At 39.1% G+C, this 23,060-nt stretch overlaps 1 protein-coding gene across 7 annotated transcripts in view; it reads right to left on the bottom strand.

Moving 5' to 3' along the window:
* The window catches only part of HDAC4 (histone deacetylase 4), a 407,925-nt gene that overhangs the window by 355,614 nt on the left and 29,251 nt on the right, over positions 1–23,060 (bottom strand). For 6 of the 7 annotated variants that reach the window (XM_019553979.1, XM_019553983.1, XM_019553981.1 and 3 more), the window contains exon 2: positions 21,806–22,057. The exons of the other annotated variant lie outside the window; for it this stretch is intronic. In XM_019553979.1, coding sequence (XP_019409524.1) covers positions 21,806–21,827 — 22 coding nt within the window. In that variant the 5' untranslated portion in view covers positions 21,828–22,057. The remainder of the gene's footprint in view (positions 1–21,805; positions 22,058–23,060) is intronic. 7 annotated transcript variants of the gene reach the window in all.

The following is a 23,060-nucleotide window of genomic DNA, read 5'->3' as shown; positions in this document are numbered from 1 at the left end:
ATTCGTCCGGTTTAAACACAAAAATTACCTGAACGTAAAAATAAAACCCTTCTGGCAAAATCAAGGAGAATCAGTACAGATTCCAGATTCAAAATTTAAATATCCCACCCACAAACACCAGCACTATTTGCACTCCTCTATCTCCAAAGAAGTAAGTTTTGCAGCATGTACTAATTGTCAGAGTTAGGCTATTTCTGAGTATTGGGGGAACACCCCTCCCCCCAAGAAGTTTAAAGCTTTCCCCAGGGGTCACCCAACAAGCAACTTCACTTCTAAGAAAGTGAATCTCTTGCTCAAGCATGTGAACCTAAGCAGCTGTTGCAGAAGCACTGAAACAGACAACAAGAAGTAAAACACATCCACCAAAGTCAGTGGTTCTCAACTTCATCCAGGTTTTCTATTTGCCATGGAAAAACACAGCTAAATCACAGATTTTCTCCTTTAAAGAAAGAAAAAAAAAAAAAACACCTGGGAAACCTATACAAACTATACGTGATACTAGTCCAAAGCCAAAAGGCTCATGATTTACTACACTGATCATTGGGCTGGGCCCCAGCAGAGTGAACAGCATTTCAGCCACGGTGACCCCATAGCTCAGCACTGCTCAGTGTGTGGGTGTACTCTAGATACCGTCCCCTCCCAAGGATTCATGTGCTAATTAGCTTCCCACTTATGACTGGAAACTGGAAATGGGTGTTCTTGCCCCCAGTCCTGGGATCCTCCAAAAAATGTAAATGGAGATGAGGTACAGGACAACCACTCTCATGGAGGGTAGGATCACTCTAATCATAACCAACTGGGTGAGAGAGGGGATGACAGAGGGATTCTGAGTGGACTGCTTAGGACCCTGCTTGGTGATGTTTGCCATACATTTAAGGCTGGTGAAGAAACAGGAATCACTGGAAATGAGACACACAGGCACAGCTCAATTGTGGGAGTGAAGTCAAAATGTATTTAATGTTAGTGGCTCTTCGTGACTCAAAAAAGAATCAATACAACCTCATCTTATATTTGAATAAATACAGTAGACTCCCAGCTACATCTTCTGTTTGCACAACTAACTAATTTCAACCAGCTTAGCCAGCTAACTAGCCATGATCCACATGCCGATCTCCCACCGTACACAGTTAGGATCATCCATCTCATTTCCTGCCAAGGCTCTCAAACAAGAGTGGCCTTCCCAGCACACTAAATCCACAAACCCTCATGTTAAAGCACTCATTAGATGGAAAAGCACACTCTCAAAAGTAAGTTCTAGACTAGTCTCATGTTAGTATCTTCACACTTATGTGCACCTCAGCCTCTTCCTCAGAGTTTACAATTTAAGTCAGGCATTCCATGAGCAACCAAAGGCAGCTGAACAATCACTTTGTATCCATGACAACATTTGGTAATTAGTATGCTCATTTCCAGCTCATTTCTACCTGCACATCAACAGATTTTTTTTTTCAATTCCTTAATTGCACTAAAGCAAGACTAAAGTTATTTATGAAGGAAACTAAACCTGGAAACCACTGCTACATAGAAGTCAGTCACTTTCAGCCTTTTATTCTATGTTGCAAGTCACATAGGTTTTAGATACCTGTCCCTTTCCTTTTGGTTTTTTATTGCATGCCAGGAAGCCAAACATTTCTATGCAAAGGAACATTTTCCAACTTGAGTAAGAATATAGTTAATTGTCAGTTCTTCAGTGGCCACCCCACAGAAGCCAGGCTTACTGGATAAAGACATTATTCACCAGAAAGCAGAGTTCCAAGAGTTTTGAACTTTCTTTATTGTACAATGTGGGTGGGCAAAATACAGCCTGCAGGCCAGATCTGGTCCACTGCAGGTCATTGGCCCACGGCAGGTTTCTTGGCCCAGCCAGTCCAGCCATGGTGCGTCCTCCCGCTCTCTGGACACGCAACAGGGTTGGGGCGGCTTCACAGCAGGACTACCTTTCCAGGTAGCCCAGGTAACAGATGGCTCCTTCTGGCTGCCGTTGCCCTCACCCCTAAAGTCACAGTACCAGTGGGGACCCATGCTGCACAGCCCCAACCCTGCATGCCCCATGCCTGGTTCCAGGCTCAGCAGCAGCAGCAGCAGCACAAAGCAACCCTGCACCCTCCCGCTGCCAGCAGTTCCCTGCTGCAGCTGCTCAGAGCCCAAGCAAGGCTGCCCTGCATCTATGCTGCCATGACTGCTGCCTCCAGACTGCCCCACAGGGCAATGGTGATGGCGTAAAGCAGACACAGGGCAGCCCAGTGCGGTATGGACTCAGGGCAGCTGCAGCAGGGAAGGACAGCGAAAGGGGCTGCTTTCCCCTGCGCTGAGCAACAGCTTTTGTCCTGCGCTGCTGCTGCTGACTCTGAGCAGGTGAGCCCGTTGTAGACACAGGATGCATGAAGGAGTGGCTGTGTAGTGCGGGTCCCTGCTGGTACCGCGGGGCTGGGGGCAGTGGAAAGAACCACTGCCTGTGCTGCCTAGAAAGGCAGTCCAGCCGCAGAGCCATCCCAAACCCACTGCGTGCCCTGGGCAGGTGGCATGGGGCGGGGCAGGTCAGATCTGTGCATAGGTACCGGCAGATCTGCTCCCATGGGGGCAAGTCTGAAGTGAGGCTGAGGCTGAGGCCAAGTGCTGTTGGCAGTAGCTAGGAGGCACCGCAGGTGCTCAGGCTCTGGGCTGTTGCAGGGTCAGGGCAGGTGTCGACTGGCTCAGGGGGGTAGGGACACACACACACACACACACACACACACACACACACGCTGGTGGGAAGCACATGCACACATTGAAGGGCTTATAGACACTGCAGGTCTCCATGTGGTTTACATCCAATTTAAACGTAAAAACTTTTGTTCTGATGGCTTTTTTTTTTTTTTTTTACTACAATAATATCACGTGACTGGTTATGCTGCTTAATCCAAAATGCAGAATGTGAAAAACTTTGTCCTTGAGTACATTTTTCAGTTTAAGCCCCATTAACCTACGGTTCCTTGTGTTACACAGTGGATGGCTTCACAAGTTTGAGATTTAAACAAATTTCAAACTTCTCTGTGTTATCAGCTTTAATGTGACATGGCTCATTCACAGAAAGATTACTGTTGTAGCTTAGTCATGGTGATGAGTGTTAATGACACAAAAAAATATACACTTCAAGGTAACTTGCATAGCCCTACAATTTACATATCAAAGACAGAACTACTTAGTTGTGAGATTTCTTGAGCAGGGGTAAACAGCCTTTTACCAGTAGCAGGACAAATTAAAATCAGCCTGGCTATAAGGCAGCTTGCTGCTGCTGCTTCCCTTAATGGAGATTCTCTCTGCTGCTACATGTTACAGATTTCTTTGCCCACAGGCAAATGCCCCCCTGCTTGCTTGCTTGCTCCTGGTCTTCTTCCTTCTTTCTCCCTCTCCCCCACCCACCCCCAGCAATGCCACATGGGAAGCATCTCCCCTTAAACCACCCCAGAAGATGGTCAAATGCTCACCCCTCTCAGTCCTGCCATGCCATACCCATGTCTGGGCTTCATAGGCCAGATTAATTTACTATGCAAGCCCAGTTGCTGACTCTTATCCTAAGCAGGTCTGCAGAAGTCTGCTTAAATGGTGAAACATTAGATGTGTTTTTTCCCCATATGGACTATTATCTGTCTTCAGATCAGCAGAATAAGACATTGGATAATAGTTCTTCTGTACTAAGAAGGTTTATTTTGTTTGAGTTGATCTGTGCAACAACTCTGGGACCTTGAATGGGGGAAGCTGTGCAGTAACAACTGTGTGGACTTCTGTGCCAGAAACTCCATGTTGGGAAAAACTCTAGCTTCATGACCACCTGTTCCTGAAAAGCTTCAGTTGTATGTGGACTATAGCTGCAGAAGCTTAGGAAAGACCTCTCTGTACTTCTGTTTTCCATTAAAACAGATGTTATGGGAGATTTCCATGTGTGGAACCCATGCAGTTACAGAGGGGAGAAGAACCTGCATAGCTGTAGAATCAGGATATGTGGTTGACTTGGTTCTAGTGCCATCTTCAACCCTCCTAGAAATATTAGGCCTTAGGTCTGGTTGATCTAAATATTCATACTATCTACCTACTTCTCTTTCTTGGACTTCAATACTATTGTATTTTTCAAGAGTGTCTGGGTACTAGTGAGTACTGCTTTCTTAGGATGCTTTCTTTAAAAGATGGTCAAAAAAGTCAGTGGTCTCTGAGCAAGGTAGAGCATTCTACAACAGGGTGGGGGGCTGCTTAACGAGTTTTGGCAAGCTGTCAAGGATCACAAGGGGAGCCCCATCCCTTGACTGGTGCCCCACACCCTGCTCACCATCTTACAACTGGAAGTCCTACCCTCTAATCGCTGAGCTTTGCCATCAGAAGTCCCTTCCCTTCCCTTCCCCCCCCCGCCCCCCTAAGTACTCCTTTTGGGAAGGAGGTTTGCCATCTTGGAACCAGAAATAAAACAAATTTATTAAAATATTAAACATTTCAAAAAATTAAAATACGTTATTTGAAAAAAATATTTGTCCTAATTTGTGTGGTTTCCATATAGAGCTGATTGCATAATAGCTCAAAAATGAGGTCTGTCTTTTGTATACTGTGGGGAAGTATGAAGGGATGGAAGGATACGTAGGGGCCAGTGTTTGGAGATGTGTGGGTACGTATGGGGTTTGTCAGGAAGCAGTAGGACACCACAGCTGGACTGGGGCTGAACCAGGTGGGACCCAGGGACCTGCTGCAAGCCAGAAAAAGACCCATCATGGGTCAGATCCAGCCTGTAGGCTGTTCTTTGCCCACCCCTGCCACTGTCCCACTTTAAGTACCTGCGAGGTACCAAAATAAAATGTTTTCCCCTGCCAGGTCAAAATTGTAGTTAACCTCCCTTCAAGCTGCACGTGTAAATAACTGTCCCCCCACTACACCCTGGATAGTCAGGCTGAGAATAAATCTCATGTCTCAGTTTAGCCTAGGAGAACAGATTTAGGGACAGAAATTAAAAAACTGGAGGAAAGGAAATTACTTAGTAGGCAGGAAACTACAAACATTTCATTATCACTTTCAATGAGGTGGTGACTTCACTTAACTAACATTGGAATTTCCTTTGTTTAAAAAAAGATTCTAGTCATTACAAATCACAATATCAAAACTATGTAGTTGAAGAAGTAAAAGTAGTGACAAGACTAACCCTGCAAACTTGGATTTTCCATTACTACTTTGCCATTCACTGGTCTAATACTGATCAGTAGTTCAGTGTTCCCTTATGCAGAATTTACTAGCAGTGCAGTTAGTATGGCATAGGCCACATGCACTTCAAAAGGAAAAATACAAGGTTGGCAAAAAGATAAAGTAACCCAACACATTTCTAAAGTGTTCTTGAAAAAAAAGAAACTGCTTGAGAATCAGGAAGCAGGAAGTCTATTTTAACCCGTTTTGTTGCTTCATACTGACAGAGTAATGAAACAGAAATTTCACATAAATCTCTTCAATCATTACAGTGCAGAAAAAAGAGAACGTTGAGTGAAAAGGCCTGATCACTCCGGGACAGAAAAAATGCTTATTTTTTCCCTAAAACAAGTACATCTCTAAGAGCTGTTGCTGCTGGTATATGCAATATATTGTACACAACACCTGCAGCAATCACTGCCCTAAATCTTCAAGAGCCTATTTTGCTATATTTCTGCTGCTCCCTTCCTGCCTTATTCAAAAAAGGACAAAACCATATCAAAATTACTATTAGTTATTGAAATCATTCCAGGAAATTGTAACAAAAAGCATGTGTGGTGAATTGAACAAGCATGTCTTTTGGATAAGGAAAACTGTTTCTTCTTGAATATATACTGATAAATGTCACCCTAAAGAATTCCACGACACTTTACAATTTTCCTGTTACTGCAACAAATTCTTTTGGGTAGTACATAGCAGCACACATGTAATCAAGAGTAATGAAGGGAAATGTGTTGCACAGCTTCTTGAAGAAGTCGCAGGAAAACTTTGTAAGGTGCACATGAAAGCTAAATGCTGGCTTCAGTCTCAAAATGTGAGTTGCCTATGCTTCCAAATTACTGTCAAATTTTACCTGGTTCTCAATACTCTAAATAGGTCTTAGTAATTTTTTTTTTAAATAACTGAAGGTAGAATGTTTATCATTTTACAGAAGTGATATTTGCAATTCATGTTCAAGATCTCTCTCCCAGTACAACCTTGTGAACTCTCAGGAAGTATACTATTATCCAGCCAATAAAACAAAATTGCTGGGTTGTTTCTGATTGACTTCTACAGTCAACACAGATACTACAACCTTTGAGGGAATCATTTTGTCTTTAAAAGCTTCTAACTAATTTAAGCTACCTACCAGTTTTCCTGTTTTCTATTTCCTGCAGCACACTATCTAGAGTGTACCATTAAGACGGTCTACCTGACCATTTCCTACAACAACGTCTTATTCATTTCTGAGAGCTGTTGTGATGAAGATTAAAAAAAAAAAATACATCTTAATACTGTCAAGCACTCCATCGCCAAACATATGAACACCTCAGTCACCAATAGGACTTTAGTCATACAGTCTCCATGACGCAGAAGTGTTATTCCATTTTTCAGATATGGAACTGAGACATAGCAAGTTAAATGTCTTGCTTGGGGGAGGTGGGGTTAACTCATGAAGATCTGCTTCTGCGCCAGGATGTGAAACCAGGGTTCAAGTCCCAGTCCAGTAATCTGTCTAAAGAGATGTACATTTATAACACATGCTGTTTAAGGAACTGACATGCCATTAGTGAAATTTGTTACATTATTAGTTAGCATTTGGAATTACTGATATGTACTGGAATAGAGAAACTTATGTAGGTAAGAATAGAGAAGAAGGGGGAAGAGCACTGTGGAGAAATAAGGGTCAGGATGAAAATACCATATTTTCATCACATAAAACACTTGCCTTTTCTCCCAAAAACTGGAGTGCATGTTTCAAGTGAGGAAGCCATCTTCTTTACTGGAAAAGAAGCAAGTCTGGAGAAACTGTACGTGCCATGCAGCTCCCAAGATGGCAGAGTCCCATATTAAGCATCTCAATTACAGCTATTAGCTGAGCACTCTAGCTTGCACCTGAAGTAGCAAGTAAGCTGCCAGTATTATTCTGATGAGGCTTGTGATGTAGAAACAACCCTTTATTTACAGGAACTTGTATAAAGAGCTACATACAGCAACTAAAAAGCCTGCTACTAGTCTTGCAAAAGTCTGGGGCCTAAACTTCTACAACAAATAAGTCCTTGTAGAAAAAGTGTCTAGAAAGTATACAGCACCCTAGGATGATCCTGCTGCTAGCTTCCTCAGACTGTCTACTCAGATGCCACACTTCTTGGACACTCCTGGGAAAAAAAAGTCAGCCATGACTGGGAAAAAAAAATCTTAATTTTTCCCCTATATTCTGCCTTCCAAAAACAAAGTGGAATTGTTATTTATGGAGGCGTGTATGTGAAAAAAATATGGTAGATCTCTTTTACTGGGGGAGAAGGAAAAAAAAACAAACAAACTAAGCCAAGCAAAAAGAAGTATAATTAAAAAGACATTTAGTTTAGTCAAATTCTAAACATAATTACAGAAAGTGTTATTGAAAAAAAATCCCATTATTTTGGACACATCTGCAACAGCATCCCACTTATAAAAACTAGGCAACAAATCAAATATGTAGTTAGGATTGGTAGAAGTAGCTTGTAACCTAAAAAAAGAGAGAGCTTTCAAACCATACTACATATGCCAGTATTCCTTCAGTCTTGGTAATTCTGAAGCTGTAAAGCTAGCAACCTCTGGCCTACTTTCAGGCACATTAGGAGTCAGTGTTTATATTTGATACAGACAAGCAAAGGTTATGACGATTTATTGATGCAAGAACTATTCCATACCGCATGCCAGAAATTAAATCAGGAGGAATTCTCTTCAGGCAATCCAGTCAGAAGCCAAACTGTTCATTGGGTAAGAACTTAAGCTGAGTTCTTATATGATGAAAGCAAGGTGGAAGAAAGAACTATATAACTAACACCACGTGTGAGTATAGAAAGTGTACCAATGACCAAAGCTGAATACCAATAAGGAAACTATATGTACCAATCCCATGAGAAAGCCTCCCAAGTTAACTTTATTACTTCCAAAAGAATTTACTTTCAAGATAACAATTGGTGGTTTAATAGGATAGTGTTAGGATTAGCTACTAGATATATTTTCTGCTTTTAAGTCAGGAATGTTACGACATATTAACAATGGATAGAAAACACTCCTTATATAATATAGTGAATATAAACACGTACTACACCCTCATCAGGAATAATGTGTTCTGTTGTGGTCACCTGTTTGGGGGGGGGGGGGAATATCACTAAAAAGAAAGAAGAAAGGGATAAAAAAGCAACAAAAATGATAAGCAAGGAACAGTAATCATGACATATACTGGGCCTGCGACGGTGGGATTCAAGGACAACCTTTAAGTCAGGCGTTTTTTGCTTCTATGGTCGAGGAGTTCCCACACCAGTTTATAGCAACTACAGCATCCAATATAGAAAGAGGTAGGAAAAGAAGCCAGACATCTATAAGAAAGCATGACTTACTTGAGGTAGTAGCTAGAACAGTAGCTCTCAACCTTATTAGGCTTAAGGGGCATTTATACACACGTTTTCATCCTGCAACATGCCGGAGATCCGGCGGGTCAGAGCAAACTTGATTAATCTGCATGCAGTTGTATAAACAGCAAGATGTGTGTCAGTGCACAGAAAATGGTAGCAGCATGCTTTTGAACTGAAACACCTTCATGGTGTTTCAGTTCAAAAGCACACCACCACCATTTTCTGCGCGCTGATGCACATTACACCACTTATACAACTGCATACGCCACAATGCTAGGTGCTCTTAAAAGTGCCCAGCTCTGTGGCGCAAGCATGTGTACAAATGCCCAAGGTTTCTTGCCAGCTCTCAATTTTTACTCTTTTCTTGACTAGGGAAAAAATAGAGCAATTCTTCTGTGGAAAACACCTCAGAAAGACCACAACAAAATCAGAATGATTTGACACTATGGATTCCATTTTGAAATATCTAGGTTTATCTTGTAAATCATGTTTGCAAACTTAACAGTGCTAACAATGTGTGGCACTCCTGCAGCATCCCTGAAAATATCTCAGGGCTGTATAACACCCTGGCTGAGAATCACTGAGCTAAACCAATCTTTTTTGTGAAACGGCCCAAGAAAGAAAGAAACTTTAAAAGAAATCTCTCAGAATGAAGAGTACCAACCCTGTTTGCCAAGAAACCATCATGATAAAACGTGCCAGAGAGTTAAGAGCCAGCAAACAGACTTTCCATCTGCCAGAAAGAAGGAAAACTGAATGCCAACAAACTTGCTTATTACAAGAACAGGTTCCTATTTCCAGGTTTCCAAGCTGACAAGATCATATGCCTTCTTCCAACATTAAAAAAAAAAGTTCTCACATTAAAATGCTACAGCAGCCATTTGGGGAGATGCATGGTTTCTCCTCTTCAAGAGACAGGCAATTGTCAGGATAAAAATTTCCAATTCCTTCTGACCTGAAATGGCTTATATTATAAATGTTTCAGCAAAAAAAAGTACCAAATCTTTTGTAACCACAACATGCATCTTAAATTGAAATTTGAAAGTGTTTCTAAAAAAGAATAATTCACATTTAATACCTGACCTATTTAAGTATGTTATTGCTTAAACTCTTCATCACTATAATACGGTGGACTTTTGGGGAAAGGCTTGTTTTAGGGGGTTAGTTATTTTTGGGGGGGCAGCAAAGCAGAACAGTAATTTAAATTTAAATCTTTGAAATGTATAATTTTGCAGATCACTCATGCCTCCTTAACTGAGTCGCATCCTTTTCTTATGTTCAGATAGTTGTAAAAAAAGTTAAATTAAAAAAAAAAAATCAACAATACAAAAAAAATGGTTTGGTCATGATGGCATAACTACATATAGACACAACCACAAAAGACCATCAGGACAGCAAGTGATTAAATAGGCTGTTTTTCTTTCTGGTTATTCTAGATTTCTTCTCTTCACACATGGATGCCCAAATTAGAGTGGTATACACATCTGGCTGTAAAAGGATGGCAACCACCAATGCTCATAGATCCCAAGGCTCACAGTATGAAGTTATCATGATGGAAACTACGAAGAGTCACCCATTTTATCATACTGCCAATCTCAGTCTGATTCTGAGCACCTTTTTCAAGATACTGTTTTATCGCTGTACTGTACTAATTACAGGCTAATTTAGCATTACAAGCAAGTTTTATGCTCAAAATTCAAGACCAATTCCTAAATCCCTACAGATACCACAAGCCATCTTCTCTTAAAAAATTATACATCAAGTGACTTTAAGTCAGACTTTAGAGATCATGTTACCATTTCTGAATTGTCCACTTCAAAAGAAACAGTGTTTTATTAATTTAAATATGGTATAATATATATCACATCAAATTTAAAGGGTTTATTTCATTCTTTATGCAAGATAAGTATGTCTTTAATCAAGCATCTCAACCAGTTAGTCCACTCTTAGCACATCTTGATTTCTGTGACCAAAAAGAAACAGATAAGCAAGGCAAGGCACTTCATTCTCCCTATAACAGCAGGAAAGGTATCAACCTACAGAGAAGTAGGGAAGAAACAGTCAGGCTTACCCAAATTAGAGGCCTACTAGGGCTCTGGCAGACATCATATTTATTGAGTGATTAATGTATTTATTGTGCAATAAGTTGTAACATGTCACACATCCAGCCAATTTATGATGCAATAAAATGGCAAGCAAGCCACAAAGCTATCCCACATGTAATGGAACGGATGTTCCATTTAATTTCTCGAGTCACACTGTGCCATTAAATTAACTTCTGCTAATGGCCTTACAAATTAAGTTGCCTACCTGCCACTCCTTGTATATGTTATGGGTGACAAGCAACAATTCCAACCACTGCCCATATCATCGTCATGAAGCTCTGCCAAACTTCTTCTCAGCTCACAAGGGAATCAGATGAGTTTTGAGTAGCATCAAGAGCCTCTATCAAATGTTAAAGTAGAGACAAAAAAGGACAAAGAAGAGGTGTATTGGGGAAGCGAGTAAAAAAAGGACCCCCCCCCAAAAAAAAAAAAAAAAAAAATCACCTTAAGTGGGCACCAAGGCACACATCTACCAACCCATATCAAAGGAGGACTCGACACGAAAAGAAAGCAATGTTAAACCCCTCTAAAATCTTCCATATTACCAATTAAAAAAGAAGCTAGCTTTTTCTGCTAGCTGAAAAAAGGCAATCAATTTCATCATAAAGCATCTCTGTAAGGGTTTGGTCAGTATGCTAGAAAAAGCCTTTTTACAGAGAAATATATCCATGCAGAGTAAAGCTACCCAAATATCATTCCATCATAACAGCTGGCAGCTGCACAACATAAATACACCCCCTCAATAAAAATATTTTCACTCATTTATAATCTATTCATACATTTACAGTTTGGCCAGAAAGAATCTTCTACACTTTGCCTGAACTTCGGAACATTCAGCTTTATACTTCAAAGCTCACCAGTATTGTCAATGCACTTCAAAGGCCCTTCTGCTCAGCCTGAACAGAAGCAAATAAAAGATTTGATGCAACTCATGACATATGACAGTTTATGGGCTAAAAGAGCATGTCAAGTATTTACAGAGAATAGTTTAAAAGTTACTTACCTATCCATGATTTTTCCCCACCTCTGCAGTAGAGACCTGGGATTCTATTATGCAGAGCAACTAGAAAGTACCAGCAGTAAAGCAGGTAGTCACAAAAGGGAGGGAAACCATCAAGAAAGCTGAAGCAAGAAAATAAATCTCTTATCTGAAAGGATGGGCTGGGAATTCCCGTCCCCCCCCCCCCCCAAAAAAAACCCAAAAAACCTTTTGCTTCTTTTCCTTTCCTCACCACGAGGTATTTCATAAAAGAAAAAACAAGAACGCCAAAGTCTGAGATTCAAAAGCCTTATCAGACAAAGGCAGAGTCTATTTTAAAGCAATGATTAGGAGACTGCATTGAAGGCCAGGTAAGCGTATAGCAAAGTTACTAGAATAAAACACTGCTCTTCTGCACACAAGGAAGTGGCCACAAGCCTGCAGGACTCCCCACAGATCCATGGGGAATGCCACAGGCCAGATGACAGAGAACTAGGCCACGGGCCAGATGACAGAGAACTAGGGCTCACATATGGCATGCAGGCCTCTGATATAACTGACTGACCTGACCACAGCTAAAGCGTGCTAATTAATTTACGTGTGAAAGGGCTCAATACACAATGCAAGAGGAGTTTAAATGAGAAATGTGGAGGACCAAATTCTGATGCAGACTCAAGAATCACCTCATTTAGGAACAAGCTGTGCACAAGGATTCCAGATAGGGCTGCCAAAATTAGCAACTGTACAGGCCAACATAACAGTCAGTAGGAAACAATATTTAACAGAAAATCTGAAGAAGATTTCTCCACACATGCAAATAAGGTGGTTCAGAAATTACAGAAAGTACCATATTGTACTAATCACCTCTAAGCACATGTCTAAGGAACTGAAAAGAGTGAAGTTGGTGCACCAAGAGTCTCTAGGTTAAAGAAGTGTGATACAAGGCTACAAACAGAAACTGATCTAAAAAGGAAGACAAGTACTAATATATCTGTAGCACAGATATAAAAGGGTTCTTCTGAATACTTGAGAAGCCAAGATTTGTTGACCGCACATTGGGCACTCCCGTAAGTGAGCAAACAAAACTTCTACTCCAGAAATGTAAGAACATCTTTGCTTCTTTATTCTACTACTTTTCGTTTTTTAAAATTTGTACTCTCTCACTGCAGGCTAGAATGACAAAATATGCCAGAGAGGCATTATTCTACCTAGATCAAGAGGAAATATGCCCTGTAAAAGCTGATCGTCATTCATGTAAAAAAATCAAAAGGAGCCCATAAAAGCTTAAAAAAAAAAAAAGGAGTACCATCTTACTGTCTGAAATTGTTTTGGTGGGTTTTGAGATACCCTGATCTCTTGAACAAAATGGAACCAAATCCAAGCTGCCTCAGTGTTGAAGAAGATAGGCTATTTCCCAATTCTGGAAGTTCCACTGATGAACACGACAATTCATAGGTAATGTTGGTATATCTCTTATTAAAGAATGCAAAAGATATCCAGTTACTTACTATCAGACCAAGTCCTTAGTAGGGCAAATCCTTCAGGAGTTTTTAGGAAAACTGTGCTTCATTAAACCCTACCTGGTCTGCTTTAGATAAGCAGAGGCACTCAAGGTCTTTTCAGCATGCAGGTCAGTAGATAAAGCTTTCATAGGGGTCTGACTACCACTAAGATATCAAGGAAGTTGAGAAAACAACAAGAGCTGGCCAAAGGCCTCCAGCAAGAAGATACTTTTGCCTCGATTACCATGAGGTCTGAAAAGGAGTAGTAACATTTGGGAACTAGGGCTCAGAGCCAAGGGAAAGGAGAAGGAGGAATTATGTCTGAAGTACAAGATGAAAATGCTTAGGTCACATTACACCAGAGGTTAAAGAATGAATAGGATAAAGTCATTCCTGTAGTTTTTGTTTACTAAAACAACACTTTTGCCCAGATAACAGTTCCTCAGAAAAGTTATTTGCCAGAAAATAGGTCATCTTCACTTAAAATACATCTCAAAATTGGATTTAACAAAAGTGTCTTCATCCAAACAAACACACACAAAGTATTTAGCATATGGGAAAATTTGTTTAAATAGAGACTAAACCAATTAAACAAGGAAAGCTCTTTTGTTACACTTTATGAAATAGTCTTCCATGACTCATTGAACCACAGAATATGAAAAGTATAGTAGCTATTCATACTCGGCTAGATTTCTTACGGCACATTCTTCTTAATCTCACAGATCTCAATGCTTGACTTGCTAATTCATTTACCAAGTGTTCTGAAATTATGAACGTTTCTGCTCCATGATATCTACTTTTGGTTTTTTAATGAACATTCTGCAGATTTTTCTATATAAGATATGCAGCTCATTCTTAAACTTCAATATTCTTAATCATCTAACATTCAGTATTTCAAAACTTAAACAAAATTTGCATTTCTGTGCAACAGTAGTTTTGGAGAAGAAACAAATGCAAATGGTATACTTACAAGAATTATCAGGAGGACATTTCATAAACAAAATAATGCGTCATTGAATATGAAGATACTTTTTTTTCTTTTTTTTTCTTTTTTTTTTTTTTTTTTTACAATAAAAAGAAACTAAATTAAAAAAACAAATACAAAAATCAGTTGAGTGATTAACTGTAAGTGTTGTTTTTAACAAATCTTTATGCAAAATATGATCGGGAGAACAATCTTTGCTGATTAAGGCACCAATTGATACTGAAGCATAGGGTGACAAGAGTTTCTTTGAACAGCTGGTAGGGGAGCCTGGAGGCAACAGGGGCCTGCCTCCTAAATGACCAAACATTAAATAATCAACATTTGATAAAATAAAGGAAATAAGGAACATATATTAAAAAAAAAACAAAAACAAACACCTTTTTGGACAAGAGCATACCATAATAAAAACAAGAAAAATCATAAAATCAGTGGAGCATCACACATGTAGGTTATTACAGATTGTGGAACTTAGTCTATTCACTACTGCTGCCCTGTGGGGTCAGGCCAACTCTCAGGATCTCAATATTGTGCTGTTAGAAAGAAGGGCATGACAACTGCACATATACAAACACACAAGTCAATCAGGTGCATACACACACATACTACCAGCTCAGGCACATACACATCCAAACCAACCTACACACATGCATACCTATCACCATTTCAAGCACATACATGCTAAAAACCAGACAAAAAGTCAATTGTCAATACCCGTACACTCAGTACACATACACAGATCACAAATTTGTATATCATGCACACAATAATATATACACGCACACACACACTCACCAGTTCGCACACATACAACCCACCTACACATAGGTAAGTTCCAAACTTGGATGATACAGTATGTATGTGCGTGTGTGCTTGGGGTACATGGGATACTTGGAGGAAGGTTAAAGGGGAGGGAGAGAGAGAGAGAGAGAGAGAGAGAGAGAGATTAGAACCGGTGGACTTCAGAGAAGCTGACTGAGGGACTGAGGCTTGGGTTTATTTAAGATCAAAGTGGCCCCAGGGTTACTCAAGGTCACTGGTGCATGGGAGGGAAAACAAAAAAGAAGCCTGGTGGCAAGGAAGAGACAGCCAGGAAAGAAACTGAGGCAGAAACCTGGTTGCTCAGGGGAAAAAAGGCAGTGGGGATAAGAGAGTGGCAAAGAAACAGGGAGCTTGGAGACAGAGAGGAACTTAGGACAGATGTTGGAGGAGCCAGAAGCAGGAGAGGGAGAAATGAGACAGAAGTTAGAGGGGTAGGGAGCAGAGACTGGAGCAGGGCTGAACCATAGTAAAGCAAAACCCAACTCAGGGGTCCAGATAACAGGTTTATTAAACAGACAAGATGCTACACAGCCCCATGAAGTTATTGGTTCACACACACACACACAGGCAGCAGGAGAAAGACTCAGTGGAAGGGCTGGAGTCCAGGTAGGGGAGAGAAACAGAGTCCAAGTCCTTAGTTGAAGAGGGGGAGGGGAGTGATAGCTACCTAGCCAGGTTGGAAAGGGGTCTTTGTCCGCAGGTGTTGTCCAGAGGGGTGTTGCTGGCAGGGCCTCTAGCTGAATAGGTGGTGTGGCATGGTGCTGGTCCAGATGGAGAGGACATCCCAAGGAGTCAGACTTCACTACCCCTTTTTATGGAGCAGACTACCTCTGATCTCCTATGGGGAGGGCCTGTCCAGGCAAGGTCAATCCAGTTCCAGAGGGCTCCAGGTGTTCTTACCGAGCATGTGAAGCCTTGGCACAATGGTGGGTTGCCTCATCTTTTGTTTCTTGAATACTGAAGGTGGTTCCAAGGGCTGGGTCATTGGTCCAGGTATTGGTGTTGAGGGTTCAGTCATTCAGAGGGAGCTATTTTTAGACCTACTGCCATCATTTCTCAAGCACTCTCATTCATCCCTATTCATTCAGGAACCAAGTTACATAGGATGGGTAGGTGCAAGTCACCCGTTATACAACCCAGCCTGGGGACAGGATGGAAACTTGACAAACAAAATGGAAAATTAACATGACTTATGCTAAGTTACATATGTAGGCCTAAATCATATATTACTGTTTTACTGGTACTACAGAACAGTAAAAAAAAACCCAATATAAAAACACAGTAATTATACAATATAAAGAAGGAGAAAAAAAAAAAACCCAAAAACAAATATAACTTGCTACCGAAATAAAATGCTGAAGCATATCTTATGTCTTAGCTCATTTATACTTATCTATAGGGAATAGAGAGGAAAAGAAAAAAAGTCAGAAATGGTTGGGGAAGGGGAAGGAATGCATTTTAAAAAGAAAAGAAAAAAAATTGGGTGTTTTGCTATGCTACCATAACATAAATGCTTCTTAGCCTGGAAAAGAGAAAAAAAAACAAAACAACCTCATTAAGCTCCAGAAATAAACACTAGCATATAAATTTATTGGTGTAACATTTAGGCGGCATCTTTGGTTTAGAAGCTATAGGGGACAGATTGAGAAACCATTTCCACAAATGGAAAGGGAGACAAGAAGAGCCTACAAGTAAATATTATTTTTATAAAAATGCATTTACTCAATAACACTTCCAATTATTCTTGGTTTACTGAAGTTTGTAAATGGTATAAAAAAAGTCTGGACAACAGATTTGATAATGAATTTTAAAGCAAAATATCCAAAACGCCAATCCCTCTTTCCCTTCCAACCCTAAGCTTATGGTTTACCACAATCACGGAAATCTGAAATCACCCAAGAGTAAAAGAATGACACCACTAGTTAAACATGAGCCAAAGGAAAAACAAAAAAATTGCTGCAGATTAGCTAAAAAACTGAATTTCCACAATTCATTTAAAAATATAAGTCTGCTTATAAGCAGCACATCACATGGATATTAGGAACACACACTTCCTTCAGATCATCTTTCATACAAGAGCCAGAATTCACTCATCTGGGCCACAAAACACTTGTTACCAGTATTTTCACCATTGCAAACTTATTCAAAGCTAATTCTCAGAAGAACACCAATTCTTACTGACCTATCATATCCCAAGTAAGAATCAAATTCAAGCACCTTTCTTATTAATTTGAGACAAAACACAGAACACTTTATTAATAAACAGAATAGTATGTAAAATTAAATAGGATAAAAGCAGAGGCAAGCATATAGGTAATAAGCCTATAGCTCTACAACACTTAAATCAGAGTCACTGTTCATTGGAACTAATCATTTGAACCTCTGAACAAACTAACCTGTTTGGTTTACTTACTGGTCAAAAAAAAGCATAAGAAAGGGAGGAAAGCACCCAGATTCAGGATTTAAAAACAGTTCCAAAAAGAATCACTACCCTTTTGATTACTAAAAAATGAATGTCACAGGACAAAAAGGTCAATACTGTACATAACATGGTACATGTCACTATCTGTGAAGTTAGGTCTACTCTATGCTTAGTCATAATCCTAAACATTATCTTGATTAAGTTATTGCAAAGTTTAATTAAGAAAATTATCTGTTGCAGCACTATATACTGCTTACCACTACAAGGATTTCCAGGAAGCAAGAATAGTGTTATATTTTCCTTCACCAAGAGTAAAGGAGTTGGTCACCACAAAAGAGTTCTCAAAACAAAATCTATACTAATTACTGTCCTCTACCACAGAAGTCATATTTCAATATTCAAAAAATAATTACTCAACTGTCACACTGCCACAGCCTCCACAGAAACACTGGCAGGACCTGAGCCTCCAATATTTGCAAGTGAGAGCCCTGCAGTCCTGCTGTGCAATGAGTCTATGACCCCTGCTTCTCATTAACTGCTCCTCAACGCATCCAACTTAGCATAGACTCCTGCAGGAACTTAGGACAGCCTTTTCCCAACAAACTAGCATTTATCAGTCAACAGGAATATCAGAATACGTAAGTTAGAACAGAAAAGGTACTCTTACCAAGCATCCACAATAAACACTCTTCACTGCACCAGGGAGCTGCATACACCTCAGTTCCTTGTTTCAAATTCCTGTTCTATTGAATTCACATGGTCTTCTCTCCTCAACCCTATAACTCAAGCAGATGACTTTGAAAGTCCTGTTGGCCCAAGAGGTGTCAGTGGTTAGGTCAACACTCCCCTTGCCTAAAGAGAGCTACCCTGGAGCCATCTACTTGTCCAGTACTCTTATGCCTTTAACTCTTTCATTTCTAGGGGATGGTTTCCTCCATTTATTTTTGTATGGAGTCACGTCATAAAAAGGAATATTTACCAGGAGACTCCACACCTTCATCTAGCTCCCGGCTAACAGCTTACAGCATATTTCCCCCCAAAACACTGCATTTGTCAAAAGGTAAAAAATAAGTATTTAAATCATCTGTAGCACAATTACCTTTTTGTAATGTTCCTAAAGATTGCAGTAGTGGGATATTTTGGGGAGGGTGGAGGAAAAAAAAAAGCCTAATGTCAGTTCAGATTAAGTGAAAGCAAGGTCCTAATATCCTGTATAAGTGGAGCCAGAGCCTTCCCTCAGGCAGTGCATGTCATTAGGAAGAATTATTTTGAGCAGCCTAACTAAAACAACTATCAGAGCTGATACCATAAATCTAGAAACTGGCTATGGCAGATTCAGAAAAATATATTTCTACCAAGCATTTCGGAGAAGGCTTTTTTGTAATAGGACAAGATTGACCATAAGAGCACCACAATGTACACCAAAAGGAAACCTCTGAGTTCTAGTTTAATCTCTGGCAAGATTTTTAGTCAAAAATAGAAATGATCCTTTTATAAAGAAATTGGGCATAGACAAATTCCTGTTGAAATCTGATATTTTACCGAATTACAGACTTGTGTTTACATACATACCAGATAACCACATATTTCATTTAACTGCACAACACCGGATCAATCCATTTTTCCACTAAACTTATTTGTCACAAAGTAAGCAAATCTGCCTATTGGTTAAGTATATAAAGCTCTAAAGTGCATAAGAAAAACATAAGTGTACTTGCTTCAATTGTACAATCTGTGAGGTGCCAAAACAGCCTTGAACTGATTAGGTTCTAGCAATTTTAGGGCTTCTATTAAAAGGTAATAAAGTACTCTGAGAAATAAGGTAAGAAGCCTTCGAGGTACATAAAGCTTAGCACAAGCTGTTCCTGTAGTTAATGAGCAACGCTTGCATTGAGTTTAGATAAGTGCATACTCGACAAGTGCATAGCCGTTTTTCAGTCCCATAAATCAATATGATAGGATGACTACAAGATTAAAATGTCCCTTTTAAAGTGAAGATTTAAAAAGCACACACAGAATTTCATTTCTCACTCAAATGGTCCAAGAGCACAGTCTTTCCCCTTTTTCTCCCACAGCCCTTCAATCCACTGATTTTCTCTTAAGTATTCTCCAACAGAAGAATAAAGACTAAAATTTAACAAGAATTGTGCCAACACACATAACAACTTGATTTTTACACCAGCATGCCCCTCTTTCTAAAAGGGCTCTCTCTAACCTCAACAGTTACCATCAACAAAAAGTTCCCTTATAGCCCAAGTCAGGGCTGTCCAACTAGTAAGCCTATGGGCCACACACAGTCCATAAAGGGTTAAGTTGCTCCCTGGGGCTCCTGTCCTACCCTTGCTCCTTGGGCACAATGGTAGAGGGGTGTGCAGTGTGGGAGGGGGAGGCACAGGAGCATTTGGGAACACACAAAATCATGTGCAGATAGTTACGAAATGGAGTTGAGCTCAGCCAAGGCATAAACAGATTTGTATTCTGAAACAAAAAGTGAAGGTGATGGTAGTAAAATTTTATTTTCAAAATGCAAAAAAAGAAAGACCCTTCCTACTAGGAAGAATTCCTTGCTAGACTCTGGAGTGTGAGCATGACCTAGACCAGCAGCAATTTCAAAAAAGTAATCAAAACTGGTGAGTGACAAGATTACCTACAAGACCAAGAGAAGTAGCCAAATTAAGCTGACTGAAAGCAATGGAAGAACAAGGCATATCAGCAAAATTGTTCCCGAGGTGAGGGACTGGTGAGGTACAAAATGGCTAATCGTTTCCTTACCCCCAAAAATCACTGAAAATCTAAGGAGGCTACTAAAATAAAAGTCCAGGATCCTTTTAGTAATTTTTGAAAAAATGTTTTTTCATTTTTAAAGCAAAGACAACATCCAGCTAACATGTAAGTGACAAGACAGTCTGCTTTCTTATCCATGAAATAAGGTAAGCACCCATACATTTGAAATACTATGCAAACAACTCACACCATTTTAGTTTTTCATTGCAAACTCTTCATGCATTACAATACTTACATTTTGTTTAATGAAGGAAATGAGATATTCATGGTGCACATACTGCATGGTGTCATAAACCTCAAAAAATTAAAATAAAACCTCTTTCTGATAATTACCTGCTAACCTCCAAAACTTCTAGGCCACGGTTTTCAAAAACAGAACCTAATCTTAGGTTTCTACATCTTGATTTAGGGACTTCACACAGTGAACTGACTGAGATTCTTTATAATGCTGTGAATATCACCATCATATGCTTTTACCAATTGACTTTTGATCCATGAATGTTAAAGTCAATACTATAACTAACTTAGATACAAAACAGGTTGCAAAGAGAGAGGGCCACAACATTTAATATTTTACTATTTGATTTTTTTTAAGTAATTAGAACAAAATTGACCAAAATAGTTTCTCTATCCAAAGTGAAAAAGCAAAAAAAGAATAAGCACGAAAAGCATATTTGAAGTTAAATAGATACATATTTTTATAAGATTACATGCCATGAAAAAGGTCACAAGTGCCACTTCCAAACAACTGCAAAATATTACCAGAAGGTGCAGTAGTATAGAAATGTCCATCAAAAAACAATTACATTTCACTTATGAGTAATCATAGAGGAACTAGCTGCATTAGATAGTATTAAAAGACCTTTATCTCCTTAACAAAAATGTTTACTGTTACTTGCTTCATACAGCATGTCAGCTGTTCAGAATACTTATAAGCTCTCTCAAAGATGGGAATATGCAGTGTCATATGAACAAGTGTTTAGATGCATGTTCTCAAAAATATAACACTTGTATAAATGTTCAGAGATGCATCAGTCAATTAAGGTGAATCATGCAATGCCTCATTCTAACAGAAGTACTCCCATTCTAAAAGAGAAAGAGCATTTTACGTTACCTAGTTTTTATGTTAAATAATTGATAAAAGTAATACCAACAGAAGCATGATCATTCAATCACATGGAGACTATAAACCATTAAGATGCATTATATAGTACAGTGTGTATTTAACTCTAAAAGGAATTAAGTATGTGAGTAACTCCTCAGAGAGCCAACTAAAAGGTTCAGTGGTACATAATTCAACAGCTACAGCTCTAAAAAAGGAAAATACCCCAGTTTCAAGTTTAATATGGATGAAACCTCACTGTCTAGTTTTATTTTAAGTTTCATGTTTAAAATTAAAACGCACACACAAATTGAATTTTTATTCTGTATTGCAAATCACAAGAAATTTCACTGGGTACCAACAGAATATTTTCAAGGAGAGAACTCAAAAGAAAAAAGACACCTGTGATTAGTAAAGATAAAGCTCTTTTTTTGTTTTTTAATTGCCTTCTTTTAAAAGAAAAACAAACAAACTGGGTGATGCATTTTCTTACAAAATTGAAAAAACAAAAACCATTGTCCTTACCTGGATGGTTTTGGGAGCTCATTGCTAATAATGTCTAGTCCTTTTGAGAAGGGATTCAAAATGGATCAGTTTCCACTCCAGTAACAGCAGCCCTAAAGAGCTCCAATGCTCCACCAATACATAGAAATATACAGAGTGGGAGTTAAATCATAACCACCATATAAAATCCAGAGCAGAATGACATTCTGTGCTGTAAACAAAGTAATCCAATAGGATGGCAGAATATCTTCTAATGGCTTTCAGAACGTGAACCTGTAATTAGAAAACATGGCTGTATTAGAGAACTGCGTTTCTTACAGTTACTGCAGTTATACAACAAGCGGTCTGCTGTTTCTTAAAGAGAATTTTTAAATTATGATATCATGTAAGAGTAACTGACATGTTCTTGCAAAGCAAACTGAATTTTTTTGGTTGGGAAAAAAAGCCCTACAAAGACTGTGTGTAAAAACTTCTGGAAAAAAAAACCAAATAAATATAGTAATAGAAATCCTCTCACTAAACATTTGCACTTAAAAAACTTAGGGTTTTTTTTCTTTAATTAAGCTGGATCTTTCAACAGTACTATATAAAACCACTTAATTACCAATAGCTTCCATATTTTAACAGCCATATGTATGAGTAGTATCTGCTCTTCATCCATCTGTTCATTTGTCTTACCAGAAATCCAAAGAAAAAATTCTGAATGGCAGGACACCATGTTACATTCCAAGCTACGGGGAAAACAAGTCTTCAGACATTAAAAGAAAAATGCAACAACAGTTAGTATTCTCTATTGAGAAAAAAAGTAACACTGGTTTAAAAAAAAAAAAAAAAAAAAAAAACCCAGCTGTTTTTAATCTTCTGTTTAAGTTCAACCCCCCAAGAATGTAATTATATATGTTCCAGCATTAGGTCCAGTATAGTTTGAAGGACCATCTACAGTCATGCAACTTACAATACTTTCACAGGAAAATTCTGCAAGACATTTATTCCTTTTGAATTTCTGCAAGACATTTATTCTCTCTCAACTTCTTAGATCATTTCTGTTCAAGATTCATATTAGTTATTTGTGCCACCAAAGCAGCATTCTTCATCTACTACACCTTCCAAGTATTTGTATTTTCCAGACAATCCTGGTCTTCACAAACAGTTTGTACTAGTATGACTATTTAGATTAGGGGCATAATTTTCTTGCAGTATAGCATATACCAATATGAACAGCAGCATAGATGCTGTTATTCCTCTCCTCATAGAGGAATATGCAGTTTTTGTACCG

The sequence above is a fragment of the Crocodylus porosus genome, unplaced genomic scaffold, assembly GCF_001723895.1.
Source record: "Crocodylus porosus isolate Cpor-Errol unplaced genomic scaffold, CroPor_comp1, whole genome shotgun sequence".
Taxonomy (NCBI): domain Eukaryota; kingdom Metazoa; phylum Chordata; order Crocodylia; family Crocodylidae; genus Crocodylus; species Crocodylus porosus.
This window is presented reverse-complemented; position numbering and strand designations above follow the sequence as displayed.